Genomic DNA, 14,837 nt, shown 5'->3' with positions numbered 1-14,837 from the left:
GACGCTCAGGCGTCAGAGCTAGACTCCAGAGTTTGAGGGTTTTTACCCAGAATGCTTTTCCCGTCTGATCACCCTGCACCCTCCTTCTGGTTCTTTGTGTTGCAGGTCTCGGCTTCAGTATAGCGGGCGGCGTGGGGAACCAGCACATCCCCGGCGACAACAGCATCTACGTCACCAAGATCATCGAAGGCGGAGCGGCTCATAAAGACGGGCGGCTGCAGATTGGAGACAAACTGCTGGCTGTAAGGATCAAACACGAGAAATCACATCAGACGAATTATTTATTTACACCACGGCTACAAACTAAAAGAGTAAACACGAGAAAGTCAAACAGAGTTACAAACATTCAGTGCAATAAAATAATTAAGAAAAGCTCTGATGAGATTATTTATGAGACCTAATAAAGACTCAAATTTGAAACCAGTAAAATTTGAAATAATAATTAAGACAAGCTTAAACTTATGACATGAAGTAACTGCAGGAAAGAAATAATAGAAGTAAAGACGACTAAAAGTAGAAAAATATAAATAAAAAACAAAAATAGACCCGTAAAAAAAAATCAATAGACACACAAGACAGAATACTGTATTTGAAAAAAGAAGCACAATTAGAAATTAATTAAAATAACAATAAAAACAGAAAATGGGCAGATTAAAGGAAAGAGCTGGAAGTTAACATAAAATAAATAAAATATTTAAAAAAAATTTAATTAAAACCTTTTAAATAATCAATAAACCAAAAAGAACTGTTAATGTTAATTAAAACCAATAAAGCCTGATTTAAATAATAAAAATAAAACAAACAAATTACATTATTTTAAAAAAGGAAAAAAATGAGACTAATAAAAGTTAAATATAATAAAAGCAGGTTAAAGGTCAGCGAGTTAATAAAATAAATTAAAATAAAGTAAAATATTTCTGATAAACAACCAACACGTGTATAAATAGTAGAAACAGGTTTCAGTGCTAACGAACAAATAAAGTTTTAGATCTGCAGTAAAAACAGGAAGTTGCTGAGTAGACGGTGAAGAACGAGCACCATGAATATTTCTGAGGTTTTAACAATAAGATAAAGTTTCACCCTTATAACATTTTATAATTATAAACGTATAAAATGTTTCATTAAGGGAAGACGCGCTGAATCTGCGGTGCAGGCGCACCTCACCACAAACTACCAAACAGCAGACCTTCAGAATAAAAGCACAGGCGTGTCTGACCGCTCCTCTCTTGGTGTGTCCGCGTTCAGGTGAACAGCTCCTGCCTGGAGGAGGTGAGCCACGAACACGCCGTCACTGCCTTGAAAAACACTCCCGACGTGGTCTACTTGAAAGTGGCTAAACCCAACAGTGTCTTCATGAACGACAGCTTCGCTCCGCCCGACCTCACCAACTGTGAGTGCAAACACACACACCTGTGACCTCACCACTAAAGTTTGCTTCTGTGTTTGCAGCTGAAGAGAGAAACGTTTTGATGCTGCGGTCGCGTTTCAGTTTGTTCTGGGTTCAGGCTTCCAGAAACAGTTGGAAAACCCATAGTTGAAAACTTCCCTGGACTTTTTATCCTGAATTGTTTTCCGTTTTAAGATCTTCCAGATAAATGAGGTCTCACATAAATCAGCTGACCTGGTTTTGAGTTAAAGGTTTCCCTGTGTGATTGTCGGTTTTCTGGAGTCCCGGCTGAAGGCTTGTTGGTTTGTCTTGAACACTGCGGTGGATTTTTGCTCTGACGTCGAGCAGATTAGAAGGTCCTGGCTCATGTGGTCAGGATGACATCCGACCCTGAGCCGGTGTGGACCGCCGCAGTCTCTGATGATCAAGTGGGGCGGGGATTCGTCAAACGACACGCCTCAAAGTGCAGACGAGGCCGGTTCCTTTAAAACATTTCTCTCTGAACCGGCAGCTTTAGCAGGGATGAAGACGGCCCAGCTCTGAACCTTGTTTTTAGATCTCTCACTTCGCTGCAAATTACAGGAAGTGCTCTGAAACTGTAATACTGCAGGACAAACCTGCATCCCGGAGACTCGAAGCTGGCACCGAGCTGTTGAGGAGATGCCAAAGAAGGAAACACCCCTCAGAGATGCTGCGCGTCAGGCTCCTCGGCTATAGAGACCGAGGAGCTCCAAGCAGCTGTGGAGGATCCGGAGCCGAGGAGAGACTGATGGGAACGCACAGGAAGACACGGAGGCTGCAGGAAGTGTTGCACGTTATAATCTGAGTAATCATCATGAGTTGACATCCTTAAATCTAACACAAACTCTGAGCCGAGCAGGCTGGTGCTGGTTTGAAGCCAAACGAGGAACGAGCACAAAATATCCGATCCCGAGTCGCGGAAGAACGATGTTTGGCAGCTCGGCTCTCACAAACGCCACCAGGTGCCTCAACTCATCCATGTGAAACACAGACTCCCTAAAACCGAGTGCTTCCTACAGCCTTGTGCTGACAGCTATGATTATATCTGAAGTTTGGGCCACAGTCGATCAGCTGTTCAGCTTCTGAGTTTGTGTCTAAACCGAGTCGTGGACCAACGACGCCCTTCGTCTCCTGCAGTGGCAGGAAAACCATCGCTCTGTTAATTATGCAGGGACGTTATTTGTTTAACCTTAAGTCTCCGGGGGAGTGTCCTGTTTGTAGAGAGAACAGTTTCCGATCAGACGAACATCAAACTTTCAAATGTTTTTAAAAATGGAGACGAATGGAAACTATTTTCAGGTTTCATCCTCTCGGTGCTGCTGTCACAGATCATAATAAACTGACTGCGTGTTCGTCGTCTCTGTCATCGCTCTGATGCTGCGGTTACAGCTGATCCTCAGCAGAAATGTGACAGGGTTGAGTTGGGAGGTGGTTGTTTCTCACTCACCGGTGTCGTTTACGACCCCCCTCGACGGCTGCCGGCCTCGGCCAATCAGGTGGTCACAGGGGCCGGACAGGCGAGCAGATGCAGCAGCTCAGCGTCAGACACACAGCGGCTGTGATCAGACTGGTTTTAATGGTCTTCTCTCTTTCTCTTCCAGCGTACTCCCAGCGCATGGAGAACCATATCAGCCCCCCCAACTTCCTGGGTCAGCCCGTCCCTCCGCCAGCATCCTCGGGGCGTTACTCCCCGACCCCGAAGAGCACGCTGGGAGACGACGACGTCACCCGGTGAGAACAGAAACACTGTGCACGCGCACGCCTGCACTGAAACGTTTCAGTGTTTTTGTAGCTGAACCACAGCTGCTGCGCCCTCTGCTGGTGCACACCTGCAGTTACACCCTCCACCCTCCCGTCATAACACACACCTGCAGAGTCTGAGTGGGACCCTGCTCACATGACTTCAGATGATTGACGGCTGCAGTGCTTTTTCCTGCAGGGAGCCGAGGAAGGTGGTGCTTCACAGAGGAGCGACGGGACTAGGCTTCAACATCGTGGGCGGGGAGGACGGCGAGGGGATCTTCATCTCCTTCATCCTCGCCGGAGGACCTGCTGACCTCAGCGGAGAGCTGAGGAAAGGAGACCGACTCGTCTCCGTACGTAACAACGCGTTAAACTCTGAGATCAACAACTTAAACCAGAGTGTCTGTCTGAGTCAGTGATGAGTCGCTGCCGGTCGCTCGCCACACGCAGGCAAACACGCGGTTGACTTTCAAATTAAAAGCTGCACCTTTAGAGAAGTGCTGGATCAGACTGAGCCGCTCGTTTCCCCGATTGAGTCGTCGTTCCGCGTCTGACATTGTTTTTGTGTTTTCAGGTGAACGGCGTGGACCTCCGTAACGCCACCCACGAACAGGCGGCCGCCGCCCTGAAGAACGCCGGGCAGACAGTGACCATCGTCGCCCACTACAGACCAGAAGGTGGGACAGCAGCACGCACCTGCAGGATCACATGACTCCAGCAGCAGCTTAAATAAAAATAACTACATTTAAGTATATTTACAGTCGGGTGTGAGCAGGAAAGGGAACAAATCCTCTGCATTTAGCAGCTGGTATCAGAATATTTGGCTGTTTGATTATTTTCACTTTAAAATGATTGATTATTAATCCAGCTGTTCACAGATGTTTCAGCTCTGATCTCTGTGGGAAACTGAAACCAGCAGTTATCTCTGATTTTACCAGAGAAACAGTCCAGTTTAAAAAGTTTCAGATTCTGTTTGGCTTCATAAAAATCTTCTGTAGAGACTCTAACGTGTTTCTGTAATTTCCTGTGACCTCTGACCCCTGGATGGCCTCTGTGTCTGCTCAGAGTACAGCCGGTTTGAGGCAAAGATCCACGACCTGAGGGAGCAGATGATGAACAGCAGCATCAGCTCGGGCTCTGGGTCTCTGCGGACGAGTCAGAAGAGGTCGTTGTACGTCAGGTAGGCCTAAAGCGTGGAAGGCGCTCGCGTGCTGACGTCCTGTGTTCTGTTTTTAATCGGTTTATTTGTCGTTCGTGTTTTAGAGCTCTGTTCGACTACGATAAGACGAGAGACTCCGGTCTGCCGAGTCAGGGCCTGAACTTTAAGTTCGGAGACATCCTTCACGTGGTGAACGCCTCCGACGACGAGTGGTGGCAGGCGAGGCAGCTGACGGCACAGGGAGAGGTGGAGGAGGTGGGGGTCATCCCCAGCAAGAGACGGTCAGTCCCAGTTACATCTGCTCCACCAATCAGGATTCAGAGCTCGAGAGGACGTTTGGCTGGAGTTTGTAACTTTATTTAAACAAACATCCGGGTCGCACCTGTACAGGTGTCACTGCGACGAACGAGAGCTTCACAGTGACGCTCTGAACATTTACCAGGTGACCTCCGAGGGTAAAGGCAGAGTTAGACTGTAAGGTCAGGATGTCGTCAGAGACTCGAATGGCAAAACCTTCCAGTTTCTGGAGGAACGCTCGCGGAGTGGCGGCAAGCTGCCGACTCACTCGATTTGCCCTCGAGCTCTGAGGCGGAGCTCATCGCGAGTATCTGACAGATTCATGCATAAAGTCTGGTTCCCTTGTGATCTCTGCTGACCTTTGACCTTTCCCACAGGGTGGAGAAGAAGGAGAGGGCGAGGTTAAAGACGGTGAAGTTTAACGCCAAGTCTCGGGACAGAGGGGTGAGTGACGGCGTAGACGGTCCCTGGAGTCAGAAACGTGTTTTAGTTCCAGTAACGCGACTTTATTTACACACAAAGACGTTTTTCTGTTCTTTGTATTTAAGCTGTAAAACATTTTTATTGCTTTTATTGTCTGTTTGATTTCTGCGTCTTTAAAGATGCTCAGTTTTCCAGACTCGACCTGATAGAACGAGTCGGACTTGTTTAGACTTCAGTGACTCGTCCCATCTGATGCTCTCAGGATCAGCCGACTTTATTTTCCCCGCAGTGACGTGTAACGTGCAGGTTAGTGAAGCCATGTTACCTTCGTACAGGCGGTTGAAGTGCACGCGTGTTTGGGCCGTTGTGACAGACTTCAGTCTGTTAGCTAACGACTCGGTTTTAGGGTTTTCATCAGTTACCGGACGTTACTGGATAAGTCCGTCTGCACCGCCCGCCTTTTTTGAAACCCGGCAGTGAGGGAAATGGCTGCCCGCGGCGCCCGCCACCTCGAGTGTGACGGGTGCTTGTTTTTCTGACCTTCCCCGAGCGTCGGCGTGTCGCACTTTAAACTGCACCAGATTCATTCGTGTGAAGGTGAAACGTGTTTGAATAAAGTCGGCTGATTCTGAGCTGGTTGATGACACGTTTCAGGTGTTTGGCGCCAGCTGTGTGCATCATGTGACCTCTGTGTGTTTGAGCCACAGCCACCTGATCTCCACCTACTAATGAGTGTTTGACTAATGTTGAAGCAGCCGGCCGTTTAACAGCATGACGATCTCTGAGGCGTTTCTTCTTCTTCACCAAATCGCAGCAGCGCCTCCCCCTCCCTCCCCCGCCACCTTTAAACCGTGTGCCGCTTTAATACGTGTCTCCACGGCGTTGCTCGCCAGCCGCCACGCTAACACGGCAGACTGAGGGCGGGGAGGCAAACCGTAGAACGTGCATGGTGCCCGCGGTCTGCTCCCCGCCTCTTCGCGAAACGCTTGACATTGACGTCTGCTGCTCTCAAACCTTCCTCCTCCTCCTCACCACTCACCCTCCTCACCCTGTTTTCCGTCTCCTGCTCTGTAACATCAAAGTGCAGCATGTGAGCTAATGATGTCACAGGTCCCGCCTCCTGCTGATGAACGACACGCAGCGGTTCAAATGTCTGCTTGTTCTTCTCGTTGAGCCATTAAACCCATTTATAGTTGAACTAATCAATAACTTGAACACAGACCTTTTTAGGCCCTTTCAGCTCCTGGTTTTGGTTTTGTGTCATCGCACAAGCTTGAATGAACCCACTGAGACCAAGCTGTTACCATAGTAACAGACGGTTAAAGGAAAAGGGACACGACTCTGTTCTGTGTTTGGCTTCTATTTATACATAAATGTAGGTTTAGCGTTCGTAGCCTCAACTAATCAATATTTGCAGCCATGAGGTGGTGGAGACCAACAATGGAGCTGAAAGAAGGTGGATGCCGGACTCAGACGACTGCAGCTGCCGGCGCTTTTTAAATAAACCTAATATTTGTTGGTTGGTTGCCATGACATCAGCCGATATCGTTTTGTTATAGCCTCACATCTGGATGAGTTTATTTTAAATATCAGTGTTAACCCCACAGTAACCTTTACAGCCTGACTGGTGACGTCACGCTTTCATTTACACTTCAAGACAAACGAAATGCAAAAGCTTGAAGCTAAATTTAAGCTTCAGAAGTCCAAATGAAGAAACCACGTAAAGCTGAGAAGGCCTCTGAGCCCGACCCGCGGGACGTTTGTAATCCTGGGGTTTGTAGCACCAGTGTTTCCTCAGTGCTACACGAAGGAACATAAATGCTCTGTGGAACGACTTTTCCTGATGCACTTGAAGGCATCGCATCAGCACCATCTTCGAGCCGATTCGCCGAAATAACCAAACGGCTTCTCCCAGCTTGTCGCTGCTGTGTCTCTGCATGTCGTCAGCATGTTCACCTTCATCCTCCTCCTCCTCTCCGACCGACGCTGCCTTCACTGTCGGCGTGTGAAGCGGGGCGTCAGAGCAGGTTGCGTTCAGGGTCGGGGCCTCTGTGTCCGAGTGTTTTAGTTTAAACTTTGTGATTTTTGTGTTTAATGTTGAAACTGTGAGCCGGTCAGACGCAGACACAGACACCCATCACACCCCCTCATCTCCCTCTCTTCCTCCTCTGTTTTTGTTTTACTCCATCACCCCTCCTCCTCCTCTTCCTCAGCAGTCTCTCAATGACAAGCGTAAAAAGAACCTCTTTTCCCGAAAGTTTCCGTTCTACAAGAGCAAAGAGGCGAGCGAGCAGGAGACCAGCGATGTCGACCGTAAGTACAAGCGCGGGGAGGCGGGGCGGGCGGTCTGAAAGGAGGTTGGCCGGCGACAGGAAGAGAGATCAGGTGGCGACGGCGTGCTGAGCGCGCGCTGGTCGTCACCGCTGCAGGGCGTGGCCGCGGTCGTGCGATCTGATTAGAAGCCGTTTCTAAAACCTGAAACCAGAGCCAACATGGCCGCCCTGCAGCGGCGCCCCGGCGGCGTTCCCTCTGCTCTCTCAGTCTGTCGCTCTGTCAGTAACTGTGTCTGTGGTTGTTTTCCCTCCTTCCTTCACTCGGCTCTGCTGCTGCAGGACAACAGCGAGGACGTGCTGTCCAAAGGACACAGTAAGTCTCTCCCCAACACCCCCTCCCCCAAAACTCCCATCAGCCTCTTCGGTCTCCACCAGTGTCCTCCCGAGAGCTCCACTAAATAACCAGAGCGTACAGACGCCGCTCGCTCTACAAGCGAGTTTATGAGTTGTGAGCACGAGCATCCTTCCATCCTAAAACCTCTGGGGGCGGAGCTTTACGCCGCCCGATTTGTATTTGAGGTTTATTCTACTGGTTGTTTGTTTTGAATTAAAAGCAGCTTCGTGTTTTAGAGCAGACGACTTTATTTTGTTTGTTTTGTGAAGTAAAATCAGACGAAGCATCAACGACTCCTGATCAGCCTTTGATCAAAGTGATTATTCAGATTTTAAATGATGTTCATAAAACTGCATATGGGACCAAAACTATCAAATAAAACTCAGAAAACCACAAAAACCAGTCAAACACGTAACAGAGAACCAGCAGGTTCAAAGTTCCCGACTGACAGGAGCTCTGATCCGGATCAGTTTGTTATATTTCATCCAGAACATGAAGATAAAATCTCAGTTTTTCTTATGTCAGTGTGTCGAGTGTCAGTGAAGGCTGCTGTCGGCAGGCCCGGATCAGCGCGTTTAGTTTTAATGCCGTAAAAGACGCTAAACTGAAGAGTCTGATGATGGTTCCTGGTGGAGTCTGAGACCCCTCCCCCTCCTCTTCCTCACCACAGACCCTCGTGGATCCTTCAGGCCGGCGCTCTTCACTCTGGCCACGAGTTTCCGCTCTTCATCTCTCACGAGACCTTTGTTTTTCTGTTTCATGGCAAACGTGTACAAGTTACAGGAAGCTCTAAAAGCTGAACACGGCGACCGACACGAGCAGATCTGAAGCCGAGCCGCTCGCTCAGTCATCGGGAAATAAACCCGCCCACAAACACGGCTGATCGATAAACCAGGGAACATTTTTAGTTTTGGTTAAATTACAGTTTAAAATGTGTGTATTCAGGTCTTGGTGGTGTTTCCAGATGTTTCCAGATGTTTGTCCTGCTGACGATCTAAAGAAAACGTTTAATATCCCAGAAAAAATCTGATTTTATTTTCTTATCTGAATATGATCATCAGCGAGCTGAAAACACAGACTGTATATAAAGGAGGGAAGCGTCTTAAAGCTGCGTTCTTTTTAATGGCCAGCAGGGGGCGATGCTGTCCTGGTGAGTTTGTGGTCTCAGTCTTTAGTTTTAAGTCTTACTGAGTTAAAAACGGGATATTTATTTAGTTAATTTTGGTCTAAGTAAAATGTTTAAAAGGTGATGGAGGGGAAGTCGCTGCCCACTGAGTGCGCCGTGTCCCTCAGTTCCCTCCCTGGTTCAGCCTAAATCGCTCTGCTCGAAGCAAACGGATGATGTCACGGTGGCTGCTTCCATCGTTTATATACAGTCTGGTTTTATCCACATCGCCCAGTTTTCAGAGTCGAGTCTTTGAACGTGAAGCAGTTATATTTGGATCTGAGGTCAGGGAAGACTCCTGGAAGTTTGGGAAATGTTTTAAATGTGTCCATTATTGGGCTGAAAAGAGTCGGACGGTGGTTGTTGCTGTGATTGATCTGCCGCCTCGAGTCCCCCTGCGTGATCACGGCTCGGGGCAAAGCATTGTGGGACGGCGATGTGACCTGTCGTGTCCTGTTTGTGTTGTGATTCCAGAACACGTGACGTCTAACGCCAGCGATAGTGAGAGTAGCTACCGTAAGTGCCGCTCGATGACTCGCAGGAAACACTAACGATCGGCGCGACCTGTCACTGAACCCGCTAACTCCCTCACTGACGCCGTTAACAAGCACAGACTGCCGATTGGCCAGTAACAGCATGACCTCACACCCTCACAGTCTGCCCCTCCCCCCGCTGCTGCATGGACGCTGCCGCCTCGCAGAGAGCGACTCTTTCAGCCACACCGCACACCGAGCATGTCGGCACAGTTCACTGATTTCATGAAGCCACTATAAAAAGATTTCACCTTAAAACTGGAAACCAGAAACGCACAGCATCACCTGTAACCCAGCGAGCGCTGCAGACTCGGGTGATGTTGTGAGAGCACTGTTATGAACCATTAACGGTTAAAAACGAGCTCAGCGAGCAAACCCGATCAGAGATAAAGGCTCCTTTAAACATGGAATCGGATCAATCTGAAGCAGCACAGCAGTGGGAGTGAAAGCCCGCAGGCTGAGCTGTGACTGCAGCAGAAAACCTCCGATACCCCGAAAATAAAGATGAGGCACAGGTGTAGAACGCCAGGCCTCGAGGTGTCCTGCAGGTTTTAGGTATCACCTGAATCCAGTGATTACTTCATGACCAGGCCTCTGGAGAACTTCAAGACATGTTGAGGAGGTCATTCAGCCATTTAGATCAGCTGTGATGGATCAAGGACACGTCTGAAACCTGCAGGACTCCGGCTCTCTGGGCCTGGAGTTCCCCGCCACTGATGTAAGGTGACCGCGGCTCACACAGCTCAGATTAAACAAGCATGAGTATGTGAGGAGTCGCGGCGTTTGTGCATGCTGAAAATTGGATCGTGAGCTGTTAGACGTGCAGACGTCAAAGTCGGCGTCGTCTCCGATTCCAGAGCCGTAACTGAAACTGTTTAAACGCTTTCTGCTCCCGTCGCCGTTCTCTAACGGGAGAATTTTAGTTCCTGAGCACACTGATGTAATCCCGCAGGTTCAGACTCCGCCTACTAACCAACCTCAGTAGATCCCATCCTCCCTCCTCTCCTCCGTCTCTCCTCCTCTTCACCTTCATCACACCTCACTCCCGTCTGAGCTCCGGACGCTGAAACTAACTGACCTCTGTGTCTCCAGGTGGGCAGGAGGAGTACGTGCTGTCCTACGAGCCCGTCGTTCAGCAGGAAGGTGAGACATCTGTGTTCGCTTAGCTTTCTTTTTTTAAAGTAATCTGATTACCACAGGCAGCACTCAGGTGTTCCTGCATATTCGACATGCTTCGATTCTGTCCCACAGTGAACTACACCCGCCCCGTCATCATCCTCGGCCCCATGAAGGACCGCATCAACGACGACCTGATCTCAGAGTTCCCCGACAAGTTCGGATCCTGCGTCCCTCGTAAGTCCGCCGAACGCCTGTAAACAGAGGCTGCGTTGTACGCTCGTGTCACCTGATGTTTAATGCTGACCCCGCCCGCAGACACGACCCGGCCGAAGCGGGACTACGAGGTGGACGGCAGAGACTATCACTTCGTGATCTCCAGAGAGCAGATGGAGAAGGACATCCAGGACCACAAGTTCATCGAGGCGGGGCAATACAACAACCACCTGTACGGGACCAGCGTGCAGTCGGTCCGGGAGGTGGCGGAGAAGGTAATGGCGACACGCCCCTTTGACCTTTAACCCCGCTCTGACCTCATTCAAGCGGCGGCGTGTGGTTTGAGATGTTCTCCTGCTGTTTTCAGGGCAAACACTGCATCCTGGACGTGTCAGGTAACGCCATCAAGAGACTCCAGCTGGCTCAGCTCCACCCCATCGCCATCTTCATCAAACCCAAATCTGTGGAGAACATCATGTGAGTCACTTCACAGGAAACGCCTCCACTCAGTTCTCCCACACGAGCGTGAAGGTGACGTGGTTTTTCTCTGCAGGGAGATGAACAAGCGTCTGACGGAGGAGCAGGGCAAGAAGACCTTCGACCGAGCGAACAAGCTGGAGCAGGAGTTCACCGAGCATTTCACAGGTGAGTGCCCTGGCTCCACCCGCCTCAGCTCAGGTGATTCTCCACCCGCGCCGTCGAAACCACGTTACAGTCTCGCATGTGGTTCCTCTCTGCCCCCTGCTGGTCACGTGCTGGAGCTGCACCTCAACATTAGTGCAGCAGACGGGAGGAAATGACGAGTCTTTGTTTGAGACGTGACGTTTTAAATTTGGCTGATCTCCTCTTCGAGGTCGTGTCCTCGTGCACCTCTGCGAGCGTGCATCCTGATGGAAGTTCCTCACGCAGACTGGCGCTATACCACCCTGCCGGGACCTTTAATAACGAGCAGAAATGGCGCCGCCTTATCAGAGAGCAGGAAGTCCGAGAAATGAGCTCGAAGGATCGATCAGCCAGGTTTAAATACGTTTGTAGTTTTATTTTTATGGGCGGAGCTTTTAAACTTCGAGATGAAAGGAGTGTTTTGATTGGTTTCAGACACAAGCAGCGCTCTGACACGTCCACAGCACTAATGACATCACAGCTGATGCAACAAGAGGCACCAATCATAACTTTATTTACAAACATTTAAAAACGATAATAAACGTCAGCGGAGTCGGGATGAGTGATGTACAGGTGGGCTGTGCCCGTCTTTGATGATGTCACGCGCTCGCCGCTGACTCTGCTCTGTGTGTGTGCAGCCATCGTGCAGGGCGACACGCTGGAGGAGATCTACGACCAGGTGAAGCAGATCATCGAGGAGCAGTCGGGTCCCTTCATCTGGGTTCAGTCCAAGGAGAAGTTATGAAGACGGCCGCTCCTCCTCCTCGTTTTGACGGACGAGTCGACCTGCAGACGTCCCCTCCCCCACGCCTCACCCTCCACTCGCCCCATCAGCGACGCAGCGGCCGACCCGAGTTCAGTTTAGCTTCTTTTCTTTCTTTTTTTGCCTGATAAGACTTCATGTTTGGGTTTCCTGACCAGCAGAGCAAAGCACACAGGAAGTTTGATGACATCACACTCACCGCGGTACAGCTCCTTAATGTTTAAGGGAGGAGAACTTTAGAGGAGACGAGGAAGGTACCTGGAAGTGACGAGAAGAAACGTACGAAGTGGATTTTATGTTTAGTTTTTTCTTTGTGGGTTTTTTTCCCCTTTTTTTGTCTTGTAAGGTAAGCTGGTGGGCGGAGTTTCAGTCTCAGGCAGCGTCTGTCGGTCCGGAGGAGGCGGAGACACAAAAAGCAAAACTTTGCACGTTTGAGCTTTAACAGCATGTCAGTTAATCCCGTTTATTTTCCCATCAGCCCCGTCGCCTCACGTCTGATGTCACCGCTTTTCTCTTCTGCTCGTTTTTTAGACTCTACTCACGTTTCGTTTGTTTTTTATTTTCGCTCCTCGCTGCTGCTGGATGTTCGTCAGGACGCTGCGAGGTTCCTGCTCTGCTGCTAGAGGGCGCCGCAAGGCTTAACGAAGGAAAACGACAGTTTCTTTACTTTGTTTTTAGAGGAAACGGTTTTAACATTTATAATTTTCTGTCAATGAGAAAGAATCTGACAGATTTTCTGATTTCAGGGATGAAAAAATAAAAGCTCTGATGTTTCTGCAGACGTCGAATCGTTTCTCACCAAACCACCGAGACAAAGAGACAGAAAAATATAAATATTTTTATAGATGAAAATAAGCTGAGTGCAATCATCAAAAATTATAAATCATATCTATAAAAAATATTTTATTCATTAACGTGTTTAATTTCACTAAAACACCAAATGCAAGACAGAAATTTCCAAATATGTTTATTTTATTACCAGAAAAATCTCAATATTAGAAATAACAAAAGAATCTAATAAAATCAAACTATTTTAATTTACTAAAGAAAATTATCTCAGAATTTTATGAAACTGATTATGCCAAATATGGTTTATGATAAAATCTAATTTAAGATAATTAAATATTAAAATCAAGAAAAATGCTACAAACATTTTCCGCCTGTTAGAAAAACTGCTCATAATTAATAAAAAACAGATTTTTATGAAAGATCCAGAACAGCAAGGAAAAAATAATCTAATACAAAAAGAATTTGAATCACCAGAAAATGCAAAACAAATTAAAATTGTTTTAACATAAATGAATTTAGAAAAGCGTGAAACTTTTAAGTTTAGAATAACTTAAAATCCCAAATCCGTATTTTATTTACAAACACACCAGAATCACAGGACAAAATAGATTTCTTAATATTTTATTATAACCCCTAAAACCTAAAAAGTAAAAGATTTTATTTTACCAAAATATAAAACTTCCTGTAAACAGTGAAACAAGAATTATATTAACTTTTATTACAACAATCTATTTTATTATAATGAAATTATAACTGTAACACTTATGAAAAATTAAAAATATTTAAAAGCACGTCAGAGCTGCAGGACAACACGAGGAAGTAACGCCGACGTCAACGAGTGTCTCGTGAGATCTGAACTCCTGATTTTAGATTCTCTTCAGCTGATTTTTTTTTTTTTAATTCTGGTCTCTTTTTTTTCTCACTTGGACGAGTCCACAGTCGCGTGATGCAGTGGCGCCCTCTGCAGTTAGAACCCCGCCGGTCGTCGCGGTGACGTCCATCAGCGTCGCCAGTGTCTTACCACAAAAACGATGTCGATCATGCGATTCGCGCGGCGAGCCCGGAGACGAGCTGCCACCTCCGGGCGTCCACAGGTGTCGGAAACACGATTATTGTACAATGAGATTTTGACAGATATTTAACCCTCGGTAAACTGCCTATTTTGTTATAATAAAGTCTATATTGAACTTTACTTAAGCACTACTACTACGGGAATTATTTTCTTTGCATTGTTAATCATATATGAATAGAAAAGTATAAAGATATTTGAATATGAATATATATTTTTCTTTTTCTTTGATCACCACCTCCTCTGTCTTTTAATTTTCTTTTTTAAGCATAATAAAAACTTAACAAGAAAACCTGTGTGTTCATTTATAAAAGTCACACTTCAGTCGGCCTGCCTGAACACGTGTTGAACATTGAACAGGTGACGTCCTCCACGACGCCTGAAGATTTCTGAAGAGGAAGAAGAAACCCTCGTCTGTCCCGACGTCGCTGAAAAAACTGCATTTTTATTTGATCTTCAGAGTGACGCTGAAAAACTAGTTCATGCATTTATTACTTCCAGGCTGGACGACTGTAATTCATTATTATCAGGAAGTCCTAAACACTCCCTGAAAAGCCTTCAGCTGATCCAAAATGCTGCAGCAAGAGTCCTGACAGGGACTAGAAAGAGAGAGCAGATTTCTCCTGTTTTGGCTTCCCTTCATTGGCTTCCTGTTAAATCCAGAATTCAAAATCCTGCTCCTCACATACAAGGTCTTAAATAATCAGGCCCCATCTTATCTTAATGACCTTGTAGTACCATATCACCCTATTAGAGCACTTCGCTCTCGCTCTGCAGGCCTACTTGTTGTTCCTAGAGTATTTAAAAGTAGAATGGGAGGCAGAGC

General features: G+C 47.4%; 1 protein-coding gene across 14 annotated transcripts in view; it reads left to right on the top strand.

Moving 5' to 3' along the window:
* The window catches only part of dlg1b (discs large MAGUK scaffold protein 1b), a 100,252-nt gene extending 85,949 nt beyond the window's left edge, over positions 1-14,303 (top strand). For 5 of the 14 annotated variants that reach the window (XM_085254178.1, XM_085254166.1, XM_085254179.1 and 2 more), the window contains 16 exons: positions 106-242; positions 1,246-1,390; positions 3,010-3,139; positions 3,348-3,504; positions 3,726-3,828; positions 4,217-4,331; positions 4,415-4,591; positions 4,985-5,051; positions 7,244-7,343; positions 9,337-9,378; positions 10,488-10,538; positions 10,647-10,748; positions 10,830-11,002; positions 11,095-11,204; positions 11,281-11,372; positions 12,029-14,303. In XM_085254178.1, coding sequence (XP_085110304.1) covers positions 106-242; positions 1,246-1,390; positions 3,010-3,139; positions 3,348-3,504; positions 3,726-3,828; positions 4,217-4,331; positions 4,415-4,591; positions 4,985-5,051; positions 7,244-7,343; positions 9,337-9,378; positions 10,488-10,538; positions 10,647-10,748; positions 10,830-11,002; positions 11,095-11,204; positions 11,281-11,372; positions 12,029-12,135 — 1,808 coding nt within the window. In that variant the 3' untranslated portion in view covers positions 12,136-14,303. Of the gene's footprint in view, positions 1-105; positions 243-1,245; positions 1,391-3,009; positions 3,140-3,347; positions 3,505-3,725; positions 3,829-4,216; positions 4,332-4,414; positions 4,592-4,984; positions 5,052-7,243; positions 7,344-7,642; positions 7,677-9,336; positions 9,379-10,487; positions 10,539-10,646; positions 10,749-10,829; positions 11,003-11,094; positions 11,205-11,280; positions 11,373-12,028 lie in introns of all 14 variants that reach the window. The other 9 variants (XM_085254169.1, XM_085254172.1, XM_085254175.1 and 6 more) reach the window with 4 other exon arrangements.
* The last annotated feature ends 534 nt before the right edge of the window (positions 14,304-14,837 follow it).

The sequence above is a fragment of the Mchenga conophoros genome, linkage group LG18, assembly GCF_057382185.1.
Source record: "Mchenga conophoros isolate Kocher_MC1m ecotype Shallow Benthic linkage group LG18, M_conophoros_male_GT1.1, whole genome shotgun sequence".
Lineage (NCBI taxonomy): Eukaryota > Metazoa > Chordata > Actinopteri > Cichliformes > Cichlidae > Mchenga > Mchenga conophoros.
Note: the sequence above shows the minus strand (reverse complement) of the source record. Positions and strands in the feature narration are given on the sequence as shown.